The 25,236-nt window shown below is 41.3% G+C and overlaps 1 protein-coding gene and 1 long non-coding RNA gene across 3 annotated transcripts in view; both read left to right on the plus strand.

The window, feature by feature from the left end:
- Positions 1–8,381, plus strand: part of LOC125138086 (chondroitin sulfate proteoglycan 4-like) — a 73,022-nt gene extending 64,641 nt beyond the window's left edge. Inside the window, exons 11-12 of the mRNA XM_047799336.1 lie at positions 3,491–3,674; positions 4,312–8,381. Coding sequence (XP_047655292.1) covers positions 3,491–3,674; positions 4,312–6,365 — 2,238 coding nt within the window. The 3' untranslated portion in view covers positions 6,366–8,381. The remainder of the gene's footprint in view (positions 1–3,490; positions 3,675–4,311) is intronic.
- A 1,697-nt stretch (positions 8,382–10,078) lies between these two features.
- LOC125116541 (uncharacterized) lies at positions 10,079–14,376 on the plus strand. 2 transcript variants are annotated; one of them, XR_007132378.1, is made up of 3 exons: positions 10,079–10,111; positions 10,826–10,930; positions 14,350–14,376. It is a non-coding gene; the product is annotated as an uncharacterized LOC125116541 (long non-coding RNA). The 2 variants fall into 2 exon arrangements; XR_007132372.1 differs by lacking the exon at positions 10,079–10,111 and adding an exon at positions 10,124–10,427.
- Positions 14,377–25,236: the final 10,860 nt, after the last annotated feature.

Below are 25,236 nucleotides of genomic sequence, written 5' to 3' on the forward strand. Positions count from 1 at the left end.
AGCTTAGACACTCAAGATGAATCTAATTCAGTTCTCTCCATCATGCTCCAGTGTGAAATAAGTCAATTTGTTATTCACAATTTCTCACTCTTGAAATGCCTCTTCAAAAATAGAACCTATAACAGACCTCTCCTCCACTAGGCTTCTGAAATACAAAACTATATTTAAGACTCTTCCCCAGTTACTTCCTTCATAAGATTTCTGACCTTTACCCCAGATCTTCTCATCTGACAACCATTCTTTCCCTGGGAAAATCATTCTCCTTACAATAGACATCAGAAGATCTTAGATTATTCTAATAATTTATTATTTATATTTTCCGGGAAACTCATTTTCACTTATACCAAAGGAGTAATGGACACAAATGGCTGCATCCAAGTAAACCTTTCCTCCTGGTTAATAGACCATGTGACTTTTAATATTAAGAAACTATCTCTCTTTCTTCATACTATTAAGCCTCTCAAGCAGAATGGGAACATTTTAGGAACCACCCTCTGGTCTAAAATCCATAGCACAGTTACATGCTTCTGGGAGGAGGAATATACTTATGACTAATCTTTTGTCATGTATCTTAAGCTAGGAATACAAATGACAGATCTACTAAATAAAATTGCCTTTATTCCCAGGAACTTCTGGGGGGATTAAGTTACTAGTTAGGATGAGAAATGACTGTCTTTGGGGAAACTCCAATTTCTCACACATAATCTTGCTTATTTTATGAGGAAATGATGAGAGATGATATTTTCTTCTCCCCACTTAACATCCCTAAGTGACAGCACTTCCTTGCTTTATCCTTGAATAGGTAAGAAACAATAAACTCTTCATCTACAGTTTTGACCATTCTGGGAACATAGGTCTTTATTCAATGGAAACTCGCTAGCCATAGGGCATTTCTGGTACTAGATACATCCACTGTAATGAGCAGAGAGTCAGAGCAGTGTACCACCAAACCTCTGTAATGAATACAGTAGTCATCCCTCCATATCTCTGGAGCATTGGTTCCAGGACAAGCCCCCTCCAACCTCCCTCACTGCCACAGATCCTAAAATCTGAGGATGCGCAAGCTCCTTACATAGAATGGAATAGTGTTTGCATATAACCTACACACATCCTTCTGTTTGCTTTAAATCATTTCTAGATTATTTCTAATACCTAATAAAATATAAACGCTGTGTTAAAAGTGTTGCCAGCATGTGACAAATTCCAGTCTTGCTTTTTGGAACGTTATGTTATTTTTTTCCAAATATTTTTGTCCGTTGTAGGTTGAATGTGTGGATGTGGAACCTCTGCATTTACCAATACTGATTGGTGAAATAGATTAAACTGCTTTATAAATTATACGATAATTTATCCTAGGCACTTTTGATACGGACACTCAAATACTTCAGCAGAACCTACCTGTAAGTTCAAATATTATAATAAGATAGCAGGCCAGTAAAAGATATGACTTGTAGGAATTAAAGTTTGACTAGATGTTTTTTTATGGCCGCTCACAGGCATATAGAAATTCCCACGCTAGGGATTGAATCCAAGCTGCAACTGTGACCTATATGGCAACGCCAGATCCTTTAACTCACTATGCTGAGCTGGGGATCACATCCATGCCTTTCCCGTAACCTGAACCACTGTGGTCAGATTCTTAACCCACTGTGCCACAGCGGCAACTCCAAGGATTAAATATTTTTTCTCTAGTTTTCCTTTGTGTGGTGACAGTTTATTTATTTATTTAGTTTTCAAAATTTTTATTCTTTTTTCTTTTTAGGGCCACACTCATGGTATATGGAGGTTCTCAGGCTAGGGGTCAAATAGCAATTACAGCTGCTGGCCTATGCCACAGCCACAGCAACACAGGGTCCGAGCCGTGTCTGTGACCTATACCACAGCTCACAGCAACGCCAGATCCTTAACCCACTGAGCAAGGCCAGGGATTAAACCCGCATCCTCATGGTTCCTAGTCAGATTCGTTTCCACTGAGCCACAACAAGAACTGCTGTGGGGGGACAGTTTTAAAACATTTAGTCGATATTGTTGGAGGACTGCCCACCTGGGCAATAAAACACTGGGTGTAACCCATCTCCATCAGTTGAGATAAAAAGGCCATTGATGGGCCACAGGCATTAGGAACTTCCATGAAATCTAGGAAAAAAGTAAGGTGTGAAAATCTGAACATCAACCAGATAATACTTGCAATGGAATGAGCATATATCATACATTAAAATTCATGAGTTAATGATATTCTCAAACAAACAAAACAAAACAAATGGTCATTGTTTGGAGATTGGAGCCAGAGGACTCACGCTTTTGAAAAATGATATATAAAGGGAAAGAGTCAAACACTTATCCTGTCTTTCTTGCATGTGCTGTGTACCAGTGCAATCAAACAGCTGATAAGAGAAAGTTCTTTATAGAAGAATTCCAGATAAGAATGAAGAAGAAATGATAAAATAAATAATATCAGTGTTTTGCCACTACAAAAATAATGGTTTTTTTGTAACTGTATCAATGAGTCTGTTAAACTATTAGTTGATAGGGTTATAAGAAGGTTTAAAATAGATGGATCAATCTAACAATAGTTGACACCATTTATCAATTTTAACATACCCCAAAGAGAAGAAACGCACCATTATTTTCCCTTGCAGCACAATGCAAGAGAAACTATACAGTAAGGCATGTAAAATATTCTTTCCAAAAAAGTTGAACTTGATTCTTTTTAGGCCTCTAGATTTAACTGCTAATAAATAGGAAGTATAGGGACCAGAGGAACATGTTAAACAACACTATCTGGATGCAGTCGGAAAAAATCCAGAATGTGGGAAACTAAAAGACAAATAACCCAATTTCTTCAACAAATAAATTACAAGAAAAACATTGAGAAAGGGAACCTATGGATTAAAAGAAACTTATGAGAGGTGCCAAACAAATGTGAGGTGTGTATTTAGGATCCTGACTCAAACAAAGCAACTTTAAATAAATAAATAAATAAATAAAAATGTACTGGTCCACCAGAGATATTTGAACACTAGCTGGATATTTTAAAAGAGTCATATTAAAAAAAAAATACTTGCTAGGGCATTTACAGATGAAATAATATGGTATCTGTGATTTGCTTCAAAATAATCTATTGGGCAGAAAAGTGGGTAGGACTATATATGAAACAAGATTGGTTAGGAGTTGATAGTTATTGATGCTCTCTGACATGGAACTGAAGGTTCATTATAAATGTTTTATACTGCAAATACCTTGGGCATTAGTCATTTCAAAATCAATGTGCTTTTTCTGATAAGTAGATTATTTTGGTAATAGAATCACCTAGGTTTGACAAATCAGTTCCCACACTTTAAATGTGCCTGCATTTGCAGGGACATGTGCAATGCTTTGAGTCTGAGTAAAATAAAACCTGAAAAGACATGTGTCTTGTCCAGTTAGGGCATGTGTTCATCCTGGTGTTATCCCTGAAGCCAGGGACTGATTTTTCCTACTATCTGACCAGGTCAGTGAACAGCTGATATTATACCAGCATGTGGACTGGGAAAACACAGGCTGGACTGCAGAAGACTCTTTCATGTTCACGGCATCCTCCCCACCAGCAGATCTAGGCCCAGAGGAATTTCATATAACTATTTCATATGAAATTAATGAGCCTGGTCGGCAGAGTCGTCTACTTGCAAATACAGGTAATTCTTCCATGATATGGTCAATACTTTATCTATAGTTATTAAAGTAGGGACACTTTGGAAATCCCTTTTTAATTGTCAATGCCATATCAGCCCTTGAAATAAAACTTATATGGCTATAAAAATTTCTTGCTTTATGTGTGCTCTTTCTCTTTCCTCTCATAAGCCTTAATGGTTGTAGTGGGGGGAGGGGGGAATGGCAAATTAGCTTTAAAGAATTCTTATTTGTACCTCTGAATGGGGACTTCACCATGCCCACAACTGAAAACTTGATGGAAAATGAAAACGACAAATAAGGTAAGTTCTTGAAAGGAAAGGGGTATTGAAACTTGCACCTGCTTCCATGGCAAGACAAAGTCCAGTAGTAGGTAAGTTAGGAGATTAACATTGTATAAGTGAATCTCAAGGTTTTAAAATTCTCTTTCTTGAATGTAGACTTAACAGTGTGAGTTCGTATTTCAAACTTTTTTTTTTTTCATATGCCTTGGGTAGTAATGCTAATTCAGGTACTTGAGCAACCAAAGTGTTTTAAATAATTCACTGGGACAGGCACATTCAAGGGACAGAAAGTCTTAGAGCTGTCACGTGAGAGTTCTAATGAAACGCCACTTTGTTCTTTGTATTTGTTTTTTAATAGGAGCTGTTGTCAAGGAGGGAGACAGAGTTCTCATTGACCAATCTAAGTTAGATGCTTCCAATCTCTTATTTAAATTGCCCAAATCTCAGCGCTCTTCATATGAAATTTGGTTCCAAGTTACATCTCTTCCTCACCATGGAAGTATTATGGTTGGAGAGAGAAATATTACCCAAAGAAAACCCAATTTCTCCCAGTATATACTTAATAATTTTGGAATCACATACCTTCATGATGACTCTGAATCACTGGCTGATAATTTTACCTTTGCCGTTTGGCCCAACCAAAAGAGCAAGTCCACCACTAAGCCAGAGGCTGACTTTCTTGAAGAGATGTTTAACATCACCATCAGTCCTGTAAATGACCAGGCACCAGAATTAAAGACCAAAGGGCTTCGGTTGAAAGTTCTGCAGGGCAATAGGTTGGTTTTAGGACCTGAAAACCTGAAAGTGGAAGATCAAGACAGTCCTCCAGAGGAGATCAGATATACAGTCATCCATAATCCTAACAATGGCTTTTTGGCAATGGCTCACCATCTAGACACACCTGTTCACCATTTCACACAAGCTGACATTGATGACTCTCAGGTGTGGTTCATGCAGGATGGAAGCCCATCCTCCGGGGTGTTTTACTTTAGTGTGACCGATGGCCAGCACCGCCCACTCTACAAGCTCTTCCACCTGGATGTCATTCCCATCTCCATCACCCTTGTTAACCTCACTGACCTGCTTCTCCCACAAGGCCAGACAACCATCCCCATCACCAGTGCTCACCTGTCAGCAATGACCAATGGGAGGAGCCCCAAAATCACTTATAGGATAACCAGGCCCCTCCAACATGGGTATCTGCTCATTGAAAACCAGGTGGTCATCAGCTTTGGACAGGAGGAGCTGGATTCAGGAAGGCTCTCTTACCACATGACAAACCTGACTGCCTCAGAGGACCAGCTCCAGTTCTCACTGTTTACCTCAGAAAGCAACCTGACAGGACAGACACTGAGCATCAGGGTGCAGCCTTTACTGTGGGTTACATCAAACCTGACTGTTTCCAACAGAGTGGCCCATCGGCTGAGAAGAAAGGACCTTGATGCTACTGAGCTTGCTAATAGGACTAACAGTGATCCCGAATTTGAAGTGACAGACCCCCCCATCCACAGCAGACTTCTACGAAGAGTGGGCCAGGCCACCGTGATGGAAGACACTACTCTATTCACTCAGAGGGATGTTGACCAAGGACTGCTGATGCTCGAGCCACATGCCAACCTAACAGGCACTGATTGGCTGAACGACTCTTTCACTTTCTTGCTCAGGGCAGACCATGTGCAGCCAGCGATAGGCTGTCTTCCCTTCACCATAGTGCCACCAGATCCCTTTTTTTTGCAAACTTTTACACCTGATGTTTCTTTATTAGTCACTGCAGATAACCTTGTGACCGCAGGTCTCTCTCAGGAAAAGCATGTGGTTTCCTCAGGACCCACAGCACAGACAGGAACTCTGAGGAATCTGACCCAGACCAGACGGCAGGAAGCTGATCCCTGGCAACGACACAGTGGTAAAGAGCCCACTTTAGATGGCAGGGCCTCTCCCACTAGAGCCATTTGGCCACCAGATGCCACTAAAGCCAGTGCTGGGACACCCACCCTGCCCAGAGAGAGTGGTCACTACTCTCTAATGGTCATCGTACCGTTGACTGCGGTGATATTCCTGCTGATAGTAACTTCAGTGGCCTTGTGTGTCTGGCTGCTAGGCTGTAAAGTAGAAAAGGCGAAACCTCTTATCAAGCCCCAGACCAATCTAGAACCCACAACCCCAGGTGCTAGGCCAGAAAGGAGCATAACTATTCCTACTGTCACGGTGACACCCCTCCTGAAAAGCTCCAGCAGCCCTCCAGTCAGCATTTTCAGGGCCCCACAATGTGAGCACATGGAAAAATCTGTAGTCTCTGAGCCTGTGGAAAAATGTGCTCCCTGGGAGCCGTGGGTGAATCTGGATCCCGACATGGTCAAGCTCTGCCGACAAACCAACCCAACACTGAAGCACAACCAGTACTGGGTGTAGATGGAGGGAATTTGTTCTTTACTGACCACACAAAGGCAAAGAAATGCTGGTGAGATCAACTGAGATAAGCCCAGCCCTTGGTGCTCAATTGGAGATCCATGGTTAGATGGTGGCTGGTGTTTATTCTAACTTTGGACAACACTCATCTTATAGGCTCTCCACCATGAGCTTTGTGTGCCCTCTTCTGGACCTGATGCTCTGAGTGCACATAAGATTTTGTCACTATTTAAACCCTTTACCAAGGTGGCCAGACTGTGGATTAACATGGGAGTTAGAGTTAATGGAGGAAGGCTTTGAATATTTTTCACCGACGATTCACTCTCAGAGTGAGTCAGCGAGGAAGTGCAGGAACTGTTTCAGCAAGTCCAAGAGGTAATTTATCAAGTCAGTGAATATGTTTCTAGTGTTTTTCTGTAGTGACTTTTCCTCCTTGGAGGCTCTAGCTCTGACTTCCTAATGAAGGAAATGCTTGGGTGCTCCAGATAATGGGACAGTCTCCCCTCCTTTGAAGGTATTTGTGAACACATTGCGTCTAGTCTGATTTGTAACATCAAGCCTGTAGGACCAGTTTTATGTGAAGTCCAAGGAATAGAAAAGTTTGTTGAATACTTTTGTGATGCCTCAATTTGGCTTAACTTTACAATGAATCAAAATAGCGTCAGATTTATATTTAACTTGCCCTGTTGAGCCTCCCATTGGCAGACTCAGTTTCAGTTTCCATAACTGCAAAATGGAGATAGCAGTACTTGTATTGTTAGGAATGTTTTGGATAGCAAATCACAAGATATCTGCTACATGTAGGCCTCAGGTTGGGGATTGGCAAACTTGTTCTGTGCAGGGCCACATAGGAAAAATATTTCAGGCTTTGTGGGCTACATATGGTTATTTTAAAAAAAATTTTTAAATGTAAAAACAATTCACAGTTCCTGGATGTGACCCACAAACCATAGTTTGCCAGTCATTGGTAGAGCTGAGCAATAAAAGTATTGAATTATTTTAAATAAGCAGCCTGAGGTGGACATTCCAAGGCTGGTTCAACGGTTCAAAGACCTCATGGAGGACTGACGCTCTTTTGTTCTTTCTGCATTACCTTCCTTGAGCTATTGGCACTTATTTCATCCTTTTGTTTAGTTCCTTATGATTGTGAGATGGCTGCTGAAGCCCCAAGCAATACAGTCCCATTCAAAGGCCAAAATCCTAGTGGGGGGAAAAGAGAGATATCAAGAAGACTTAGAGAGGATCTTATGTATTAATATTTTTTAAAATCTCGAGGCCTTCCCAAACATTTCCTCCCTTTTACATCTCATTGTCTAGAACCAGGCAACGTGATTCCTGTACCTTAACCACCATTGGCAAAGAGAGATGGAATTCTCATGACTGACAACTCTTCTGGGGCTGGGAGAGGATTCTGCCAGGTCAGAGATCAATGAATAATCAGCCCACTGTGTAATTAGGAAAGTATGGGGAATGGCAACTAGATAGGCAAAGAGTAGGATCAACTGAAATATTCTTTGAGTTTTGAAATACTTGGGCAACACAGCTTTTGATCTTTCAAATTGGTATCTACTTTAATATTGCCTTTCTGTATTTTAATGATTTTCTTAAAGCCAGTGTTTCTAAGGTGGGGGGAGAAATTTCCCCCTAGGAGGCATTTGGCAATGTCAGGAGACATTTTGGGTTTTCACAACTGGTGCTGTGGCATCTAATGAGTACAGGCCAAGAATGCTGCTGAATATCCAACAGTTCACAAGACAACCCCCACAACAAAGAATTACCTGGCCCAAAATGTCAATAATGCCAAGGTCGAGAAATCCTGGTTAAAGCCAGAATGAAGAGTTTTCTTGTATACCCAGTGAAGAATTCATAAACCCATTCCCAAATTTAGGCAAAAACTGTATCCTGAAAACAGAATGGAAGAGTGAAAATCTCATAGTATGTTTGAAATTGTGATTGGCTAATGGTATCCATGAAGTTTTTTTTTTTTTTTGAGAATGTATTAAAAATGAAATAAAACTTGAGCACACTCATTTCTATAGATTCGTTGTCTAAGGAAAAAAAATTGTCTTGTGTCAACCAGTGGAACCCATCATGAGAAAAAGAAAAAAAAAATAGGGTAGGATATTTACAAAGGTAAAGATGAGGTCACAGTGTCCCCAGAAATCTCTGATGTGTTCCATGTGGAAAAAAGCTTTTTTCTCACCCTGTCCCTTTTTTGCTCTTCTAGGCTGCTTTTCCCTCCCAACCCAATTTTAACTGCTCTTTGTGGAAACAGATTTCACAGTCTACAGAATAAATGGAAGCATAGCATATGTAGGCCTAGAGACAACTTCCCCTGTCTTAGTTCCTTGGCTCTAATGCCACAGACAACTGTTGCCCCCATCCCTGGCTATGGACAACTACTGCTGAAAATTTCTCTACTCCTCTTCCAAAAGTGATGCTCTCTTGCATTTCTGGATTCCTAAATTCTGTATAACCCCCTCAAGTGGTTTTGTTTTTGTTTTTTAGGACTACAGGTATGGCATATGGAGGTTCCCAGGCTAGGAGTTGAATCAGAGTTGCAGCTGCGAGCCTACACCATACCTACAGCAACACCAGATCCAAGCTGAGTCTGTGACCTACATCACAATTCAGGGCAATGCCGGATCCTTAACCCACTGAGAGGCCAGGGATTGAACCTTCATCCTCACAGATACTAATCGGGTTCGTAACCTGCTGAGCTACAATGAGAAATCCCTATTTGATCCCTTTATGAAGGGTGAAGAATGAGAATCTTAAACCAAGGTTTGCTTGAAAACTGTGCAGCTCAGAATTGTTCTTAAGCCTGTTCTAAGCTGTCAGGCACTCAGAAGAAGCAGACTGACAGCGTGTACTTGAGCTTATTCACAGAAAGTGAAGGCTGATGAGCATCTTTGCATCCAGTAAGTGGAGTTTTCCTCCCCCTCAGCTGGGCAAGGAGAATGCCTGTTCTTTGTGGGAAAGCCAGACATACTTGGCTCTGTGACCACCTTGGCTTCTCCCTTGCTTCAGCCATAAAATCTCTGGAGCTAGGACTACCAGCCTGGCCAAAGAAAAAAGTCTGATTTCCCTCCTCTTTTTCCTGTTAACTCTGCAGCTCCAGACAAACTTGGTGTCTATTTGGAATGAGACACACAGCATTGTCTTAAAAATGATAATTCACATTGTTTGTGAGTGTGTCTGCTAGAGCAGGAACATTAGTGTGTGATCCAGATGTCAAGATGCAGTCATTAATCAAGTAATTCTCATAGAGCTTGGAAAGATTTCTTCCAGAGGATGTGGAATATTCTACCGATTTGCAGATGGGTTCAATTAAAAGGAAACAATGCCTACCATTTGATGCTGGCTCAAATAAAACATGAAATAAAACATCTTGGCAAAGCCTTGTTTAGTGTTGAAAATTGAAGTTTAGAAATTGAAAATCAGTCTGAAATGGTTTCTTCCATGTGCATAACTATAACTGCATAGTCTCAATCCTGTCATACTGAATTCACTGCTTTTTAACAAATGACTGGTGATGAGTTCCTATTTTGGCTCATTGGGTTATGAACCTGACTAGTATCCATGAGGATGAGGGTTCAATCCCTGGCCTCACTTAGTGGGTTAAGGATCCTGCGTTACCCTGAGCTTCATTGTAGGTCACAGACGTGTCTTGGATCCTGCATTGCTGTGGCTGTAGTGTAGGCTGACAGCTACAACTTCCCTGGCCTGGGAACTTCCATATGCCTCAGGTAAGGCCCTAAAAAGCAAAACAAACAAACAAACAAAACCACCATTGATTTAATAAGTGGATACCTAGGGTTAATATCAGAAGAGTGGCCAGTTTTGCTTAAGAGAAGGTACGCATTGTTTGGGGTGGGCTGGGAGTGGAGAGTCTAATATTTTTCTATATCTGGAGGTTTTGACTGTTTCTAACCTTTCAGAGATCCTGTTCAACACTTGAGTGTACTTCCTTAGAGTCATGGGTTAATTAGGTAAAGTGGAGATGACACAGAAGGTATTCTTCAGATTTTTGAGGCTGAAGTGGACACATTTGGAGAGTGAATGGTAGGTAATGGGAGGTGATGGCACGTATCAGATAATATTCCCTGAATTGAAGGATAGGGCTGCACTACATACATCTTGCATCTTTCAGAGGGGGTTAATAATTAATAATGAGGTTCAGTTTGGTACTGTGTAGGAAGAGATGTGGGAATAAAAGAGGGCATGGAGCCCACGGTGTGGCATGCTGAATGATGGAGATTTTGCCAGGTTGTTCAAGATCGCTACTGGCTGTTTCGCAGGGACCTGGAAGAGGCTGCCTTCTCACAGTGATCTGCAAACATTTATTGGGCACCAATTGTATGTGAGATGCTAGATACTGGATTCTGCATCTAGATATTAAAGATACAAGATTTTGTTCTGAAAGGAACTTTTTGGTCTGTTTCCTCTATTGGCTCTTCCAGAATCACACAAGGAATGCCAGAAGAAAGGAAGGTACAGAAAAGAAGGACAAAGGGAAACAGAGGTTAGGAAAAGGCTTTGTGTCTTTTCATTTGAAGCATTCTTAGGTAAGTGCTGCCCACCTAGTGGTGTAGCAAGAATTGGGGAGCTCACTGGCCCACTAGCCTCCACATTTCCCACTGTCCCTCAGCCTGCCCCACTCATGTTCTCACCCAGCCTCGTGACATGGCAGAGTGTTTTAAATAATAGACTATGGGTCTGTTTTGAATCCTGACCCTCCACTTCCAAGCAGTGTGACTTTGAGTAACTTAGTCTCTCTGAACTTTAGCTTCCTCAGCCAAAAAATGGGAATAATATTAGCACCTATCTCTGGGTTTTATTATGGTTTAGTAATATAATCACCTGATGTTAATATAACCATTGTTATATTTGGACAGTACTTTCCGTGTATCTGGCACTGTACTAACCACTATAGAGGAATTTTCTTACCTAGGATTTTAATGCATTTTAAAAAGAATTAACACATTAAGTCACTTGATAAACCAAAGACTCATCTTCTACCCAAAGCAGTGCATTATTGGCAGTAGAATTCTAGGTGGGCGATTTAGGGATATATGAGATGTTTGTAAGAAGAGCTTCCCAAGTGTTCATAGCTTTGCCTGGCAGGCAGGGCTTTTCCCTTCATCCTTGGGCAGAGCCTTGGCAAGAAAATGGATGAAAGAAAGAGCATGCCAGAAACCCTCATGAGAGACAGACTTGAGCTTGGAGGTATTGATGGTTCTCTATCTTGTAGGGAGTGCAGAGCTGCTGGTAAAATGCCCTGCACCATTTTCTCACTAGCCAAGCAGGATCACGTCCCTACATCAACCAACCTTTTGCTTTTGAACTCTTGCCTCCCCTCCTTCCTCCCAACCCAATTTTTTTCAGGAATTCATGAGCCAGTAATTTTCTTTTTAAGTCCAGGATTGGCAAAGGACTGATATTAAAAAAAAAAAATTAATATCATTCCTTAGTAAAAAAAAAAAAAATGCTGCTTACCATCACCATAATTTCATTTCTAAAGTAAGAACAGAATAAGCAGCTTTATGAAAAATTCCTTTCTTTGGCCAGACTTGACCTTGGTCCTGGGTGTGTGTGCGTGTGTGTGTGTGTGTGTGTGTGTGTGTGTGTGTGTGTAGGAGTAGGGGTGAGGGTATTTGCTACTCAAGAATCCACTCTCAGGAGTTCACACTGTGGCTCAGGGAAATGAATCTGACTAGTATCCATGAGGATGCCGGTTTGATCCCTGGCTTCTCTCAGTGGGTTAAGGATCCAGCATTGCTGTGAGCTGTGGTGTAGGTCACAGACATGGCTCGGATCTGGCATTGCTGTTGCTGTGATATAGGCCAGCAGCTACAGCTTTGATTTCGACTCCTAGCCTGGGAACCTCCATATGCTGTGGTTGCGGCCCTAAAAAAAAAAAAAAAAGAATAACTCTCAGAAGGACACCAAGCTTGGCTTATTGCTCTTCTGTCACCATTGGAAATTCTAATAGTTTTTGAACAAGGATGCCACATTTTCATGTCTCGCTGGACCATGAAGATTCTGTAGCTGATTCTGAGACCTCACAGTAAATTGATAGTTACATCAGACCCCTTTTAAGCATTGTTTCAAATTCTCTCAACTTGGCTTCCTCCTGTAACTATGGCTGAGGCTACCAGTTCTGGGTGTATTTACAATGATAATGAGTGTACTGTGTGCCTTGTGCATTCTGCCCTGGGTCCCTTGTCTCCACAGCATGCCTGTTGGAACTTTTGCTTGCACTCCCTGCAAGCAGGGAAAGTTAGCTCCCCATAGAGCAGCCCTTGGCCAGTGGTAAAATGGAGCTGACAAAAAAATGCTTCTTCCTTTCATCCCATGGGTTAACAGTTATAAAATGCATTCTGTGAGGCTTCTCAGAATGTCCTGAAGATTGAGCACAAATACATCGGTGTGTGGACCCTTTTGGTCCCATTTATTATCCCTGTCCCTCACTCCTGCTCCCTCTCACAGAGGAGCCTTTGCTTTGGAGAAAACCCAAGCTAAGACAATAGTTCACTTTCTCTTCATTTTGTGTGCCCTAGGACCATGGATCCTGGGACTCTTGGCTCTTGCATGACCTTTAGGCACACAGTTATTGTCTGTGTTACTTGCCTCCAGGGCTCACACCTTGCAGAACCCTTTATCTGCAGTAGCCCAGATCTGCTGAGACATTGTTGTCTGCCCACAGGTGGGAGCCAGGAGGCCTTGTGCTGGTGGGATCCTGGCCCAAGTCTCTGTTTTGGCATCAGGCTGAGAAACTGGGCTTTTCCCAAACTACTTACTAGCTGAAAAAAATCTCCTAACTCTCAATTACAGTTTCTCTGGTGGTTGTGTTTGGTCCCAGGAACAATAACTCATTTACCACAATTTTTAGCAAGACCAAGATTCACTGCATTTTATAATATTTTTTAAAGACTCTTCTGTTTTTCATCTCAGCACTGCTCATGCTGTCACAAAGCAAAGACTACATCAGCACTTAAAAACAATTATGGCTTTATTGAGACATTATTTACACACCATATGATTCATTCAAAGTATACAATTCAATACTTTTTAGTGTATTTACAGAGCTATGCAGCCATTGCTGCAATCAGTTTTAGAATATTTTCATCACCTCAAAAAGAAGCCCTGTATCCATTAAGAGTCACTCTTCATCTACCTCCAAATTTCCCACCCCTGAGCAACTACTAATATACTTTATATCTTTGTAGATTTGCTTATTCTGGGTATTTAATATAGATAGAATGACACAATATTTGGTCCTTTGAGACTGGCTTGTTTCACTTAGCATAATGTTTTCAAGGTTCATCATGTTGTGGCATGTATTAGTTTCTTTTTGTGACAGCATAATGTTTCATTGTATGGCTATACCACATTTCATTTATCCATGCATCAGTTAATGGACATTTGAGTTGTTTCTACTTTTTTTTTTTGGCCATTGTAAAAAGTGCTGCTATAAATATTCACAAACCTGTTTTGTGTAGATACATATTTTCATTTCTCTTGGATATATACCTAGAAGTGGAACTGCTGGGTAATTAATTCTTTGTTTAACCTTTTGAAAAACTGCCGGACTATTTTCCAAAGTGGCTGCCACGTTTTAGATTCCCACTGTCAGTGTATGAGGGTTCCAATGTTTCTATATTCTCAACAGTACTGCTTGTCTTTTTGATTTTCCCATCCTAGTGGGTAAGAAGTGATATCTCACTGTCATTTTGATTAGCATTTCCCTGATGAGTGATGATGTTGAACATCTTTTAATTTACTCATTGACCATTTATATATCTTAGCGAAATGTCTATTCAGATCCTTTGTTAATTGGGTTATTAAATTAAAAAATTCTTGAGTTTTCAGAGATATTATATTTTATGGATAGTAATCCCTATCAGATATATGATACACAAAATTGTTCTCCCATTCTGTGGGTTGTCTTTTTACCTTTTTTTTTTTTTGCTTTGCTTTTTAGGGCCATGTCTGTGGCAGCTTGAAGCAACGCTGGGTCCTTAACCCACTGAGCAAGGCCAGGGATTGAACACACATCCTCATGGACACTGAGCCACAACAGGAACTCTGTCTTTTCACTTAATGCTGTCATATGAAACACAAAAGGCTTTAATTTCAATGATGTTTAATTTATGAATTTTTTCTTTTGTCACTTGTACCTTGGGTGTAATATCTAAGAAAACATTTCCTTAATCCAAAGTCATGAAGATATATACCTTTGCTTGCTTTTAAGAGTTTTCTATTTTTAGGTCTTAAAATTAGATCTTTGTCTCATTTGAGTTCATTTTTATACATAATGTATATGGTATGAAGTAGAGGTCCAACTTCATTCAATAGAATGTGAATATATACTTTTCTTAGCACCATTTGTTTAAGAGACTATTATCTTTCCATGTAATTACCTTCACTCCTTTGTCAAAAACCAGTTGACCGTAAGAGATTATTTCTGTACTCTCAGTTCTGTTCTGTTGATTTTTATATTATATTATTTCTGTACTCTCAGTTCTATTTTATTGATTTTTATATTTTTATATATTCTATTGGTCCTTATGCCAGCTGCGCACTGACTTGATTAGTATAGCTTTGTAGTAAGTTTTGAAATTTGGAAGTGAGTTCTCCAACTTTGTTCTTCTTTCCCAAGATTGTTTTGCCTATTTGGGGATCCTTTAATTTCCATATGAACTTTATAGTTTTAGCTTTTTTTTTTGTCTTTTTGCTATTTCTTGGGCCACTCCCGCGGCATATGGAGGTTCCCAGGCTAGGGGTCGAATCGGAGCTGCAGCCACCAGCCTACGCCAGAGCCACAGCAACTTGGGATCCAAGCCGCATCTGCGACCTACACCACAGCTCACGGCAACGCCGGATCGTTAACCCACTGAGCAAGGCCAGGGATCGAACCCCCAACCTCATGTTTCCTAGTCGGATTCGTTAACCACTGCGCCACGACGGGAACTTCCATATGAACTTTAAAATCAGCTTATCAGTTTCTGCAAAGAAAGCATCAAGATTTTGATAGAGATCTCATTGAATGTGTAGATAAATTTTAAATTTAGGGACTATTAAATTTTAACAATATTAAGTCTTATGATCCATTGAACATAGGCTGTCTTTTTATTTATTTAGGACTTTTTAATTTCTTCCAACAATGTTTTGTTGTTTTCAACTTATACGTCTTGCACTTCCTTGGTTAAATTTATTCCTAAGTATTTTATTGTTTGTGATGCTATTGTAAATGAAATTGTTTTCTTAATTTTAATTTTTACCCTCTTAATTTTGTGTATTGCTAATACATAGAAATACAACTGATTTTTGTATATTGATTTTGTAATCTGCAACTTTGTTGAAATCTTTTAATTGTTTCTTAGTGGATTTCTTAGGATTATCTACTTATAAGATTATTTCATTTGAAAATACAGGTAGCTTTACCTTTCCAGTCTAGGTTCCTTTTTATTTCATTTTCTTGCCTAATTATCCTTACTACAACTTCTACTACAGTGTTGAATAAGAGTGGTGGGAATGGATCTCCTTGCCTTGTTTTTGACCTTAGGGAGAAAGTTTCACTCTTGCCATTAAGTATATATTGATAGCTATAGGGTTTCTGTAGATGTCCTTTATCAGGTTGAGGAGGTTCCCTTCTACTCCTAGTTTATTGAATGTTTTTATCATGAAGGAATATTGAATTTTTTTGGGTGGGGAGCAGTCCCGTGGCACATGGAGTTCCTGGGCCAGGGATCAGATCTGAGCTGCAGGTGCAACCTATACTACAACTGTGGCAATGCTGGATCCTTAACCCACTGTGCCAGGCTGGAGATTGAACCTGCATCCCAGTACTCCAGAGACACTGCTGATCCTGTTGCACCACAGCAGGAACTCCAGGATACTGAATTTTGTCCAGTGTTTTTCTTGTATCTATTCAAATGATCATGTGATTTTTTTTCTTTTTTTTCTTTTTTTGTCTTTTTAGTTATTTCTTGGGCTGCTCCCACGGCATGTGGAGGTTCCCAGGCTAGGGGTCGAGTCGGAGCTGTAGCCACCGGCCTACGCCAGAGCCACAGCAACGCGGGATCCGAGCCACGTCTGCGACCTACACCACAGCTCACGGCAACGCCGGATCGTTAACCCACTGAGCAAGGCCAGGGACCAAACCCGCAACCTCATGTTTCCTAGTCGGATTGGTTAACCACTGCGCCATGACGGGAACTCCACGATCATGTGATTTTTGTTCCATGTTCTATTGATATAGTGGATACATTAATTGATTTTTAGATATTTAACCAACCAATCCCATTTGGCCATGGTGTATAATCCTTTATATATATTGCTGAATTTCTCTTGAGGATATTTGCATTCTATTAGCACTCTTGCTATAAACCTCCCTGAAAAGGGCCATGAGTTCAAACAGAAGCATGTGTATTGAATGGACAGCAAACAGTTTTTATCTAGGAAGATTTGTTTTATTGTGGAATAAAAATAGAATGAATTTGGGAATTTGAAATGTTTTAAGTCTGTGTGGGAGAAGCTGAAATATTTACCTTAGTTTAGAGCACAGATCACATTTGGAAAGATAACTGGTATTGAGTAGACCCTGGGGGAGGGGTAGTCACCAGAACCATACAGAAGTTAACCATATACATTTCTACGCTAAGTGTCTGTGCCTGCAGCTGCCCCTTCCCCAGCTCACCCCACGTGATTGTTGAAAGTTAGGTTGTCCTAGCAAGCTGGAAGAGCCAGGAGGGATAATACAACCTGTATTTGCTTTGAGGATGGATATCCAAGATTATGGGGTGTGGAAATGAAACTTTCATTTGAAACACCAAGACAATAGATATCCCAGTTCAAAGTAAAGGGCTTCACCATGATAAAGTTTTTTCAAAAGAAGTGATCAGGCTAAATGACCCTTAAATTCCCTCTTATGGGGAAAAGAGTTAGAAATTGGAAATGAGTGAAGAAGAATTTGAGAGAAAGTTGTTCTTTTGCCATGAGTTCTACCCCACCTCTACCTCAAGGGAAGGTCTAGGAGTCTCTGAATGTTTAAGCTTAGGGAAAGGAGGTTCAAGGGATTTTTAAAGAGCTTAATATAGGTCTCCTGTGTCTGAGGACATAGAATGATCTAAAGGGTGAGAGAGAGACATACTAGTTGCTTTCATTGTTGTTCAAAGGAGAGATATCCATGAGAGGAGGTCAGTTTTCCAGAGCTGTCAGGCCACTGAGTGAATACAAATAGCCTCTGACTTGTCATAATTTGACTTAGAATTTTTAGACTTTGTAATGGTGGGAAAGTGATATTCATTCAGTAGAACCCATGCTTTTAATTTTGAATTTTAATCTTTTCCCAGCAGAATATGTGGTAGATACTCTCCTGATGCTGGACAGTGGCAATGACCTGTAGCTCCCAGTCAGCCTGACAATCATGAGGGTCAACAACCAGTACACCTACAACCATCCTATACCCATACAACCGTTCTGTTTTTCACTTTCAGTACAGTATTCAATAAATTATATGATATATTCACTCCTTTTTATAAATTAGGCTTCATGTTAGATGATTTTATCCAACTGCAGGCTACTGTAAGTGTTTTGGTCATGTTAAGGTAGGCTAGACCAAGCTATGATGTTCCATAGATTAAATGCATTCTTGACTTACAATAATTTCAACTTATTGGGATATAACCCCATCATAAGTCAAGGAAGATTAGCACATGAGTGTTTCTTGTGGACCAGATGTGGATTCAGAGAGCAAGCTGGCACAGGGGTCATCTTATCTGAGACAGTAGTCTAGAGAGGCATAGACTTGAGTGAAGAGAAGCTGGATTTTTAGAAGATGAGGAAAAAAGGAAGGACCCGTCAAAAAGTTGCATTTGCCCTGCCAAGGAATTGCAGATGAGAAATCTCAAGGATCTCTGAAGAACCATTGTCAGAGCTCATGAGAAAAGTCAACTTTAAACATGTGCAAAAACAAAATCACAAATTCTAAACTTTATGACAGTAGCAGGTAAGTAGAAACTTTTCTGCTCCCCTGACCTACCCACCTCTGGAGGGGTTGAAACCATGAATAGTCAGAGGAAGGTCAGAGACAAGAGAAAAAAAGACCCTTTGCTTCCTTGACTTCAGACCCAAACCATCAGACAGAGGGAAGCCTCAACTTAAAAGCAAATTTGAAGCTTTGACTATTACGTAAGACTGGACATTTTGATGCTAACCTGAAATTGTGATTTATGACTTGAAGTGACCCTTAAACTGCCTGTATTACCCAAGAGTGACCAGAAAATTCTTGACAACTTCCCTACCCAGGCCCCACAGGGATCGAAAGGGACAATGGCAGACAAAAATGAAGTTGTTTTCTGCTGACATTCTAGTACTGCTTGTTCAGTATAATGTTTGCATGAGAATGATGCATTTCTACTTATCAGAATTGCACCTCAGCCACAGGACTGAGTGCCAGATTCTGTTGAATTTTATTCCAATTTTGTTTTACTACAATAATGCATTATCTGTATTCTGTTTCCTCCAAGGGGCCTTGTCTGACCACTCCAGTTAGATGAGCTCTATGCAATGGACATATGTCCTTCTTTATGGCCACTGAGCATTGGAAACACCTTCCTAATGTCTGGGAAACCTCCCATTTTAGGAAGCAGTGCTCCTGTCCAGGAAAAGAAGCTGAAATGTCAGGTATTCAAGTCCTACCCTCCCTGCAGCAGATGTGTCAGCATAGCCAGCAACAGGAGGGAGCAAGGGCTGTCTAGACTCCATTCTGGTAACAGATGGTGGTAGTAGAAGTAACATGTGGTTTTTAGAGGCAGCAGTGACAGAGAAGAGGGCCCGGTGTTGTGGGGTGGGTGGGGGAGTCTGCAGTGTCTGTGCCCAGTGGGGGGCTGTGGAATCTTCATTGGCCCAGTTCCACCATGTGAGGTTGGCAGCACTTCCTGGCTCTGTAGCCCCCATGCATCCAGTGCTCCTGGAGATTCAGTGAACTTCTCGGTCATCTTTTTTTTTTCTGAAGTAATTATAGATTACTTCAGAAATAATTATAGTAATTATAGATTTACAAAAAAGTTGCTGAGATCGTAGAGAGTGTCCTCATATGTTCTCACCTAGCTTCCCCCAACATTAATGTCTTATACAGCTATGGTACATTTGTCAAAACTAAGAAACAACCATTGGTATGACATCATTCTCTAAATCACATACTTTATTTGGATTTCACCAACGTTTCCATTCAGGGCCCTTTTCTCTTTCAGGATCTAAATCAGGACAGCACTTTCCTTTTGGTTGTCATGTCTCCCAGGTCTCTTTTCTTCTTTGACAGTTTCTTAGAGTCTTTCCTTGTTTTCTAAGAGAACTAGTCAGTTATTTTGTAGAATGTTCCTCAAGTTGGACTTACCTGATGTTTTCTCATTAGTTGACTGGAATTATGGATTTTGGGGAAAAATACTACAGAGGTGAAGTGTCTCTTCTCTTCAAGGGTTAAATCTCAGGGGATACATGATGTCCACATGACTTATCATGGGTGATTTTAACTTTGATCAGCTGGTTAAAGGGCTGTCTCCCAGGCTTCTCCACTGTGAAGCTACTATTTTCCCTTTTCCATACTCCATTTGTTAGAATGGAGTCACTAAGTCCAGCTCACACTTGAGAAAGGGAAGTTGAGTTCCATCTACTGGATGGGGGCATGTGTTCATATATTATTTGGAATTCTTCTATAAGGAAGATTTGTCCTTTCTCCTTCATTTACTTATGTACGTATGTATGTATCTATCTGATACTCAATCTAGCACAAGGAAAGAGTACTCGTTTGTAAAAATTCAAGAAGAAATCTTAGGACCCAGTGGTGGGAAAAACAGCCAGCATGCGAGGGTCTATGAAGATATTAGAAACCAAGAAAAGAAACCACATGGAGGAAACAAGAGACATGCTCTCTGTGACCTGCTCTATTCCCTTTCAGTGGACCAGCTTCTGACACAAAGTTTAGTTTTACTTCCCTCTCTCGCTGGCCTGAGCCTCTCCATTGTCCCCATGCTGACTGTTGCTCCAGGGCATAACATCATCTGACTACAATTGAGGTTTGCCTGGCTCAAATTCTCAAGAGAAAGTAACTTATTTTCTTAGCAGCTTATAGATTCATTCTTCCTGGCCCAGGTCCCTTTGAATTCAGTTAGCTGTGGCCAGCAATGGGGTGGAATTACTTGGTTGAAAAAAAAAAAAAAAAACCACAATCATGTTGTCACCTCTTTGTAAGAGTTCTAAGAAGGAATGAATTCTAAAAAGAGAGTATGAGGGGCTGGCACTGCAAAATGCTCCTACTGCATTTTCCTTCGGCTCTTCTTGGAATAAGGGTTTTACTCCTAAAATAACATCAGAGGTTGCATTTATTTCGAAGTCTACATATGGGCTCTTCTGCTCAACACACAGTGCTCTTTGGTGATCATTTTTGTTCTCCAAAATTTTGGAGTTTTTGCCTAAAATTTCATTAAGCAGATAAAAAGGAGCTTTTGAAGCATCGATGGAGGCTTAAGTCACCTTCCCAGCCTCTCCATCCTCTCCCTAGTGGCTGCCAAGATCCCCTTCAGTATATAGCTTAAGGGAGGTAGAAAAGATAAGTGATTTACTTTTCTGGGCCTCAGTTTTCAAGTCGAAGAAAAGTCACTGCTTTCATATATCATTCTCCTAAATGAGATTATACTGAGGGGCACTGGGAAATTCAGAGTCCCTGCCTGTAAGAACATCATAAAGATGAATTTGTAAGCTACAGGGTCCCAGAAGGCACACCAAACTGAGTCACTGAGAAGTACTCAATAACAAACTCAACAGAAATGTGGGCAGGTTCAGGAAAAATAAGTATGGCTCTGTAAACACCCCCCCCCACCCGGGGGGCTTGCAACTGCAGGGTGACTTTGCAGCCCCTCAGACAGAAAGGACAAAGGAAGGACTGGTTCCTAGAGGTAGAGAGAGTGGCTGTATGGCTATGAGAAGCAGCCACCCTTAGAGAGTGCAAGGGAAGGGAGAGAGTTGGTGGAATAAATACTCCATATAACCCTTCTCCCTTCTGACCTCCTGCCAGTGGCTGCTGTCCACTGAACCCAGTGGGAAACCAAAGGGCCAGATTACCCTTGACCTAGTCCATAGAGAGAAGCCTCTCAGGACAGATAGCAGGGTGCAGAGGAATCCAGCACAAGACAGACATGGCTTGTGGCCGAGCCTGGTCTACAACCCCACTTTCCTGACTTGTATCATCATGTTCTTTCTACCACATCACCCTGCCTTCTTCTCATTTTCTCCTGCCACTCTAGGCTGGCTGCTCCAAGGTTCTTCTCATGTTATAGATGAAAGAGCAGCTTAGGTTTGCAAACTATCAGGGCCCCACTGTGGCCTGCATCTTACCCAGTCCAGTAATGGAAGAACTAGGCCTTCCCTCCTGCTTCTCTTGAGTTTCCTCCCGGCTCTGGAGGCCAGAAATCTATCTTATGGCCCCTCCATCCTGACCTCTGGTGGATTTGCTTCTAGACAGAGTGCTTTGCTGAGAAACCCCTCCTTATGAGCACAGGAACCCCCCCCCCATTTTTTTTGCAATGCAAAAAGAAGCCCCAAGTTGCTTTCTGAATAAATGAGGTTTGCATTCTTCCTGGAAAGAGTTTTCTTCTCTGAGGCGGTTATTGCCACGGTCAATTGAAAATTAGGAAGCTGCTTTCAGAAATGTTTGCCTATGCTTTGGAATGTAATTGAAAACAACTGTTTTATTTCTACTGAAATGTGTAGAGAGTTAGAACCAGCACTAGCAGATAATCAAGGAGGGGTGAAGGCAGAATGGTTTGGAGGAGGGGAGGGGAAAAGAGTGGTTGGGGAGGGGAAAAGAGTGGTTGGGTGGGGGCAGGGGAAAAACAAGTTTTATTCATTAGAAGAAAGGAAACTAATTGGAGGTTTCCATGTAGAGTAAGTTTCCATCTGACCCACCCCAATGGCAGCATAGACTATGGAAGAGAAAAGCTGAGTGACTTTTTAGAGTAACAACATAGTCTCAGACCAGGTGGTAAGAAGGCGAGTCCAGGACAAGAACCTTAGTTTCTTATAGCAAGTCAATTAGACACGTATTTCCATTTGCACTTTAAAGAGAAGGAGAGGCTAGTTCACAGAGCTATGGGGATAGTTTGCAGAAGATACAGGGGATATTCTCTGAGGCCGTAGAAGGAAAGTTCCCATCACCTTTCCAGTTATTGTATCACTTCAACAAGGAAGACGGAACACTCAGCCCAGCATACCCTTTTGCTTCCTGCAGGCCCCATAGTCTTCAGCCTTAGATTTTCTTCATGAATCATAATTGTATTCCTAAGCAAATGGCCCATACCAAGAGCAGATGCTGGTGGAGTCGGACAGCTGGGTCCACACCTGGAACAAATCCCTCCCTGAAAAATATCCAGGAACCTTCCAGCCCTGCAAGAAAGGGGGCTGGGGCTCCTCCAGGAGAACTGACACATCTTCCAGTACCTTGAAGAATCCAGAGAATTTGGGGACTGGATTCAAAAGACAGGGCTCTTAAATGCCATCATAAAAGAGATAGAACATTTCCCCTATTATATCAGAGTTGATATATTCAGAAGACAGATCAGAATTGATCATATTCAGAAGCATTAAAAAGGACATTTTAGGTAAAATGACAACTGTTTTTTCCTCGAGCTTCTTATGGTTGTAACCTTTGGAATGAATGTGAACTGATTCAAAGTCTGTCATGCTAGGCATTTTGCCTGACAGCCTGGGCCTCTGAGGAATCAATCATAGATTGAGCTACAGACAGATTTTTAAGGGGGCCATCTCTTGCTTTTCTTGTCTCCCATAAGACTCCACAGTCCCAATTAATCTCTGAATTTGAACATTCCTGATCTTGTGCACTTTGTTAGAGGCATGTGATAACTTAGATAACTTAGAACAGTGCCAGGCATATAGCAAGTACTCAGTGAATGTCTTGCCTGTGTTAACTCATTTAATTATGCCACTCTATGAAGAAGAGATACCTATAGTTCCTCGTTTTCCTCATTTGTAAAATAGAGATAAAGAGACTGAGTAACTTACTCAAGGTCATATAACTAGTAAGTTCTAATACAGATACTGAGATGTGCTGCTCAGATCCCTCTTCAGGGGTGAAGGGCTTACACCTGCTGAGAGTGTGGCTTTAGACAGCTCCTAGCTGTCAGCCCTCTCTGGGAATGGCCTTGGCTAAAGAGAGCCATCAAGCCTAGGGCCATACTTGCTTCCCAGGGCAGCCCACATCCAGTGATTGATTGACAGAGGAGTACAAAGGCTCTGCCTCTCTCAGTCCATCTCAGAATAATTCTGAAAGTCCATTTCTGTGTCAGAATCCTGAAGGATTCACTCGGGCCTACAATGAGATGATACAGTAGCTTAACTTCTCCCTTAGCCCAATCCTATTTATTTCCTTTTCCTTCCATAGTAATTAATCCCAGGAACACTCCTTAATAAATCTTCAGTGCTCTAAAACCCTTGACTCAGAGTCTGCTTCCTGAGGAACCCAAGCCATGACAGTGCTGGAGCTGCAATTTGAACTTGGGCCATCTGGCTCCACAAGCCATGCTCTTAGCCAATGCATTCTAATAACTCTCAAGAGAGGTATAATTGTTAAAGCTTGAAGGGACCTAGAGTCAGGTAGTACAATCCTCATGTTAGCACCTAGAATTTAAAATACTGTTTGAAAATAACAGGAGTATCTGCTTGCCCAGAGCAGATACACAAATGTTTTTGTTCATTGACAGGGGAAGTATGTACAGTGTTTGGGTTAAGAAATTAGGAGGCTCCCTCACCCCTGTATATGTTTCAGTAATGTGAATAGAGATTTGTTGCCCATCTTCATAGAACTCAGGTCCTCTATGGTTTTCCAGTGAGCTTCTAAGAGCACAAGTTCAGTGAAGGTCAGGCTCCCGAGAACTGGTAGCCTCTTAAATGACATTAGGAGAGGCAGGCACTCAAAGAAGGGGAGAAACCACCACGGCTTTCTCCACTAGGGCTTTCTATATGTGGAATCTTTGGTGAAATGCTGAGCAATCACCCATGTACTATGCTCACAGCCTTCTCATGGAACTGTGTTTTCTGACCCAGAAATAACATTGGCCCTACAACCCCACTTCATCTTCTATAGACAAGGACACAGAAGTATGGAGGAGCTGAGGGTTTCCCCAGCTAACCAGTGGCAGAAATGACTCTGGAACACTGTCACTCAAGGTCTCTTTATACTGCTCTGCTCTTCCATTTTGAGATTTCACAAAACATTTCCAGGCATGATTAATGTGCCAGAGATAGTTGGGGCACAGTGTTATTCCACATGTTCTTCTAACACTTCCCAGCTTCTTTTGCAGTTATGTTGAAATCACATGATATCTGGCTTGAACTTTGTGTATAAGTGTAGTGCATGCCTCTTCCAGGCTAGTGAATTCAGACTGGTGTTTCTTTATCCTTCGTGTGCTCTGTAAAGGACAACTTGGAGATCAGGTGGAACATGCAGCAAAGCTACAAGACGGAGGACAGCCTCCCAATTCACATGAGACTTTACATAAGCATGAAATAAGCCATTGCTCTCTGAAGCCACTGAGATTTCAAAGATTTGACCTTTGAGACAGTTAGAATCCACTAGCCAGAGTCTCTAGTCTTTTACTCCTGGACCAGCTTGCCAGAACAAGACATAATGTGCAGGGCTTGACAACAGCAGCCCACCAATTGGGAAAAGTAAATAGGAATGTGACATTCATTACTTGGACACCTGTTCCTCAACTCAGAAGTTCTGAGAGAAGGTAGGGGTCTGGGAGAAGGGTGAGAAAAAGAAAACTAGTTGCTACTTGAGTGCACCTTC

The sequence above is a fragment of the Phacochoerus africanus genome, chromosome 1 (assembly GCF_016906955.1).
Source record: "Phacochoerus africanus isolate WHEZ1 chromosome 1, ROS_Pafr_v1, whole genome shotgun sequence".
NCBI classification, from domain to species: domain Eukaryota; kingdom Metazoa; phylum Chordata; class Mammalia; order Artiodactyla; family Suidae; genus Phacochoerus; species Phacochoerus africanus.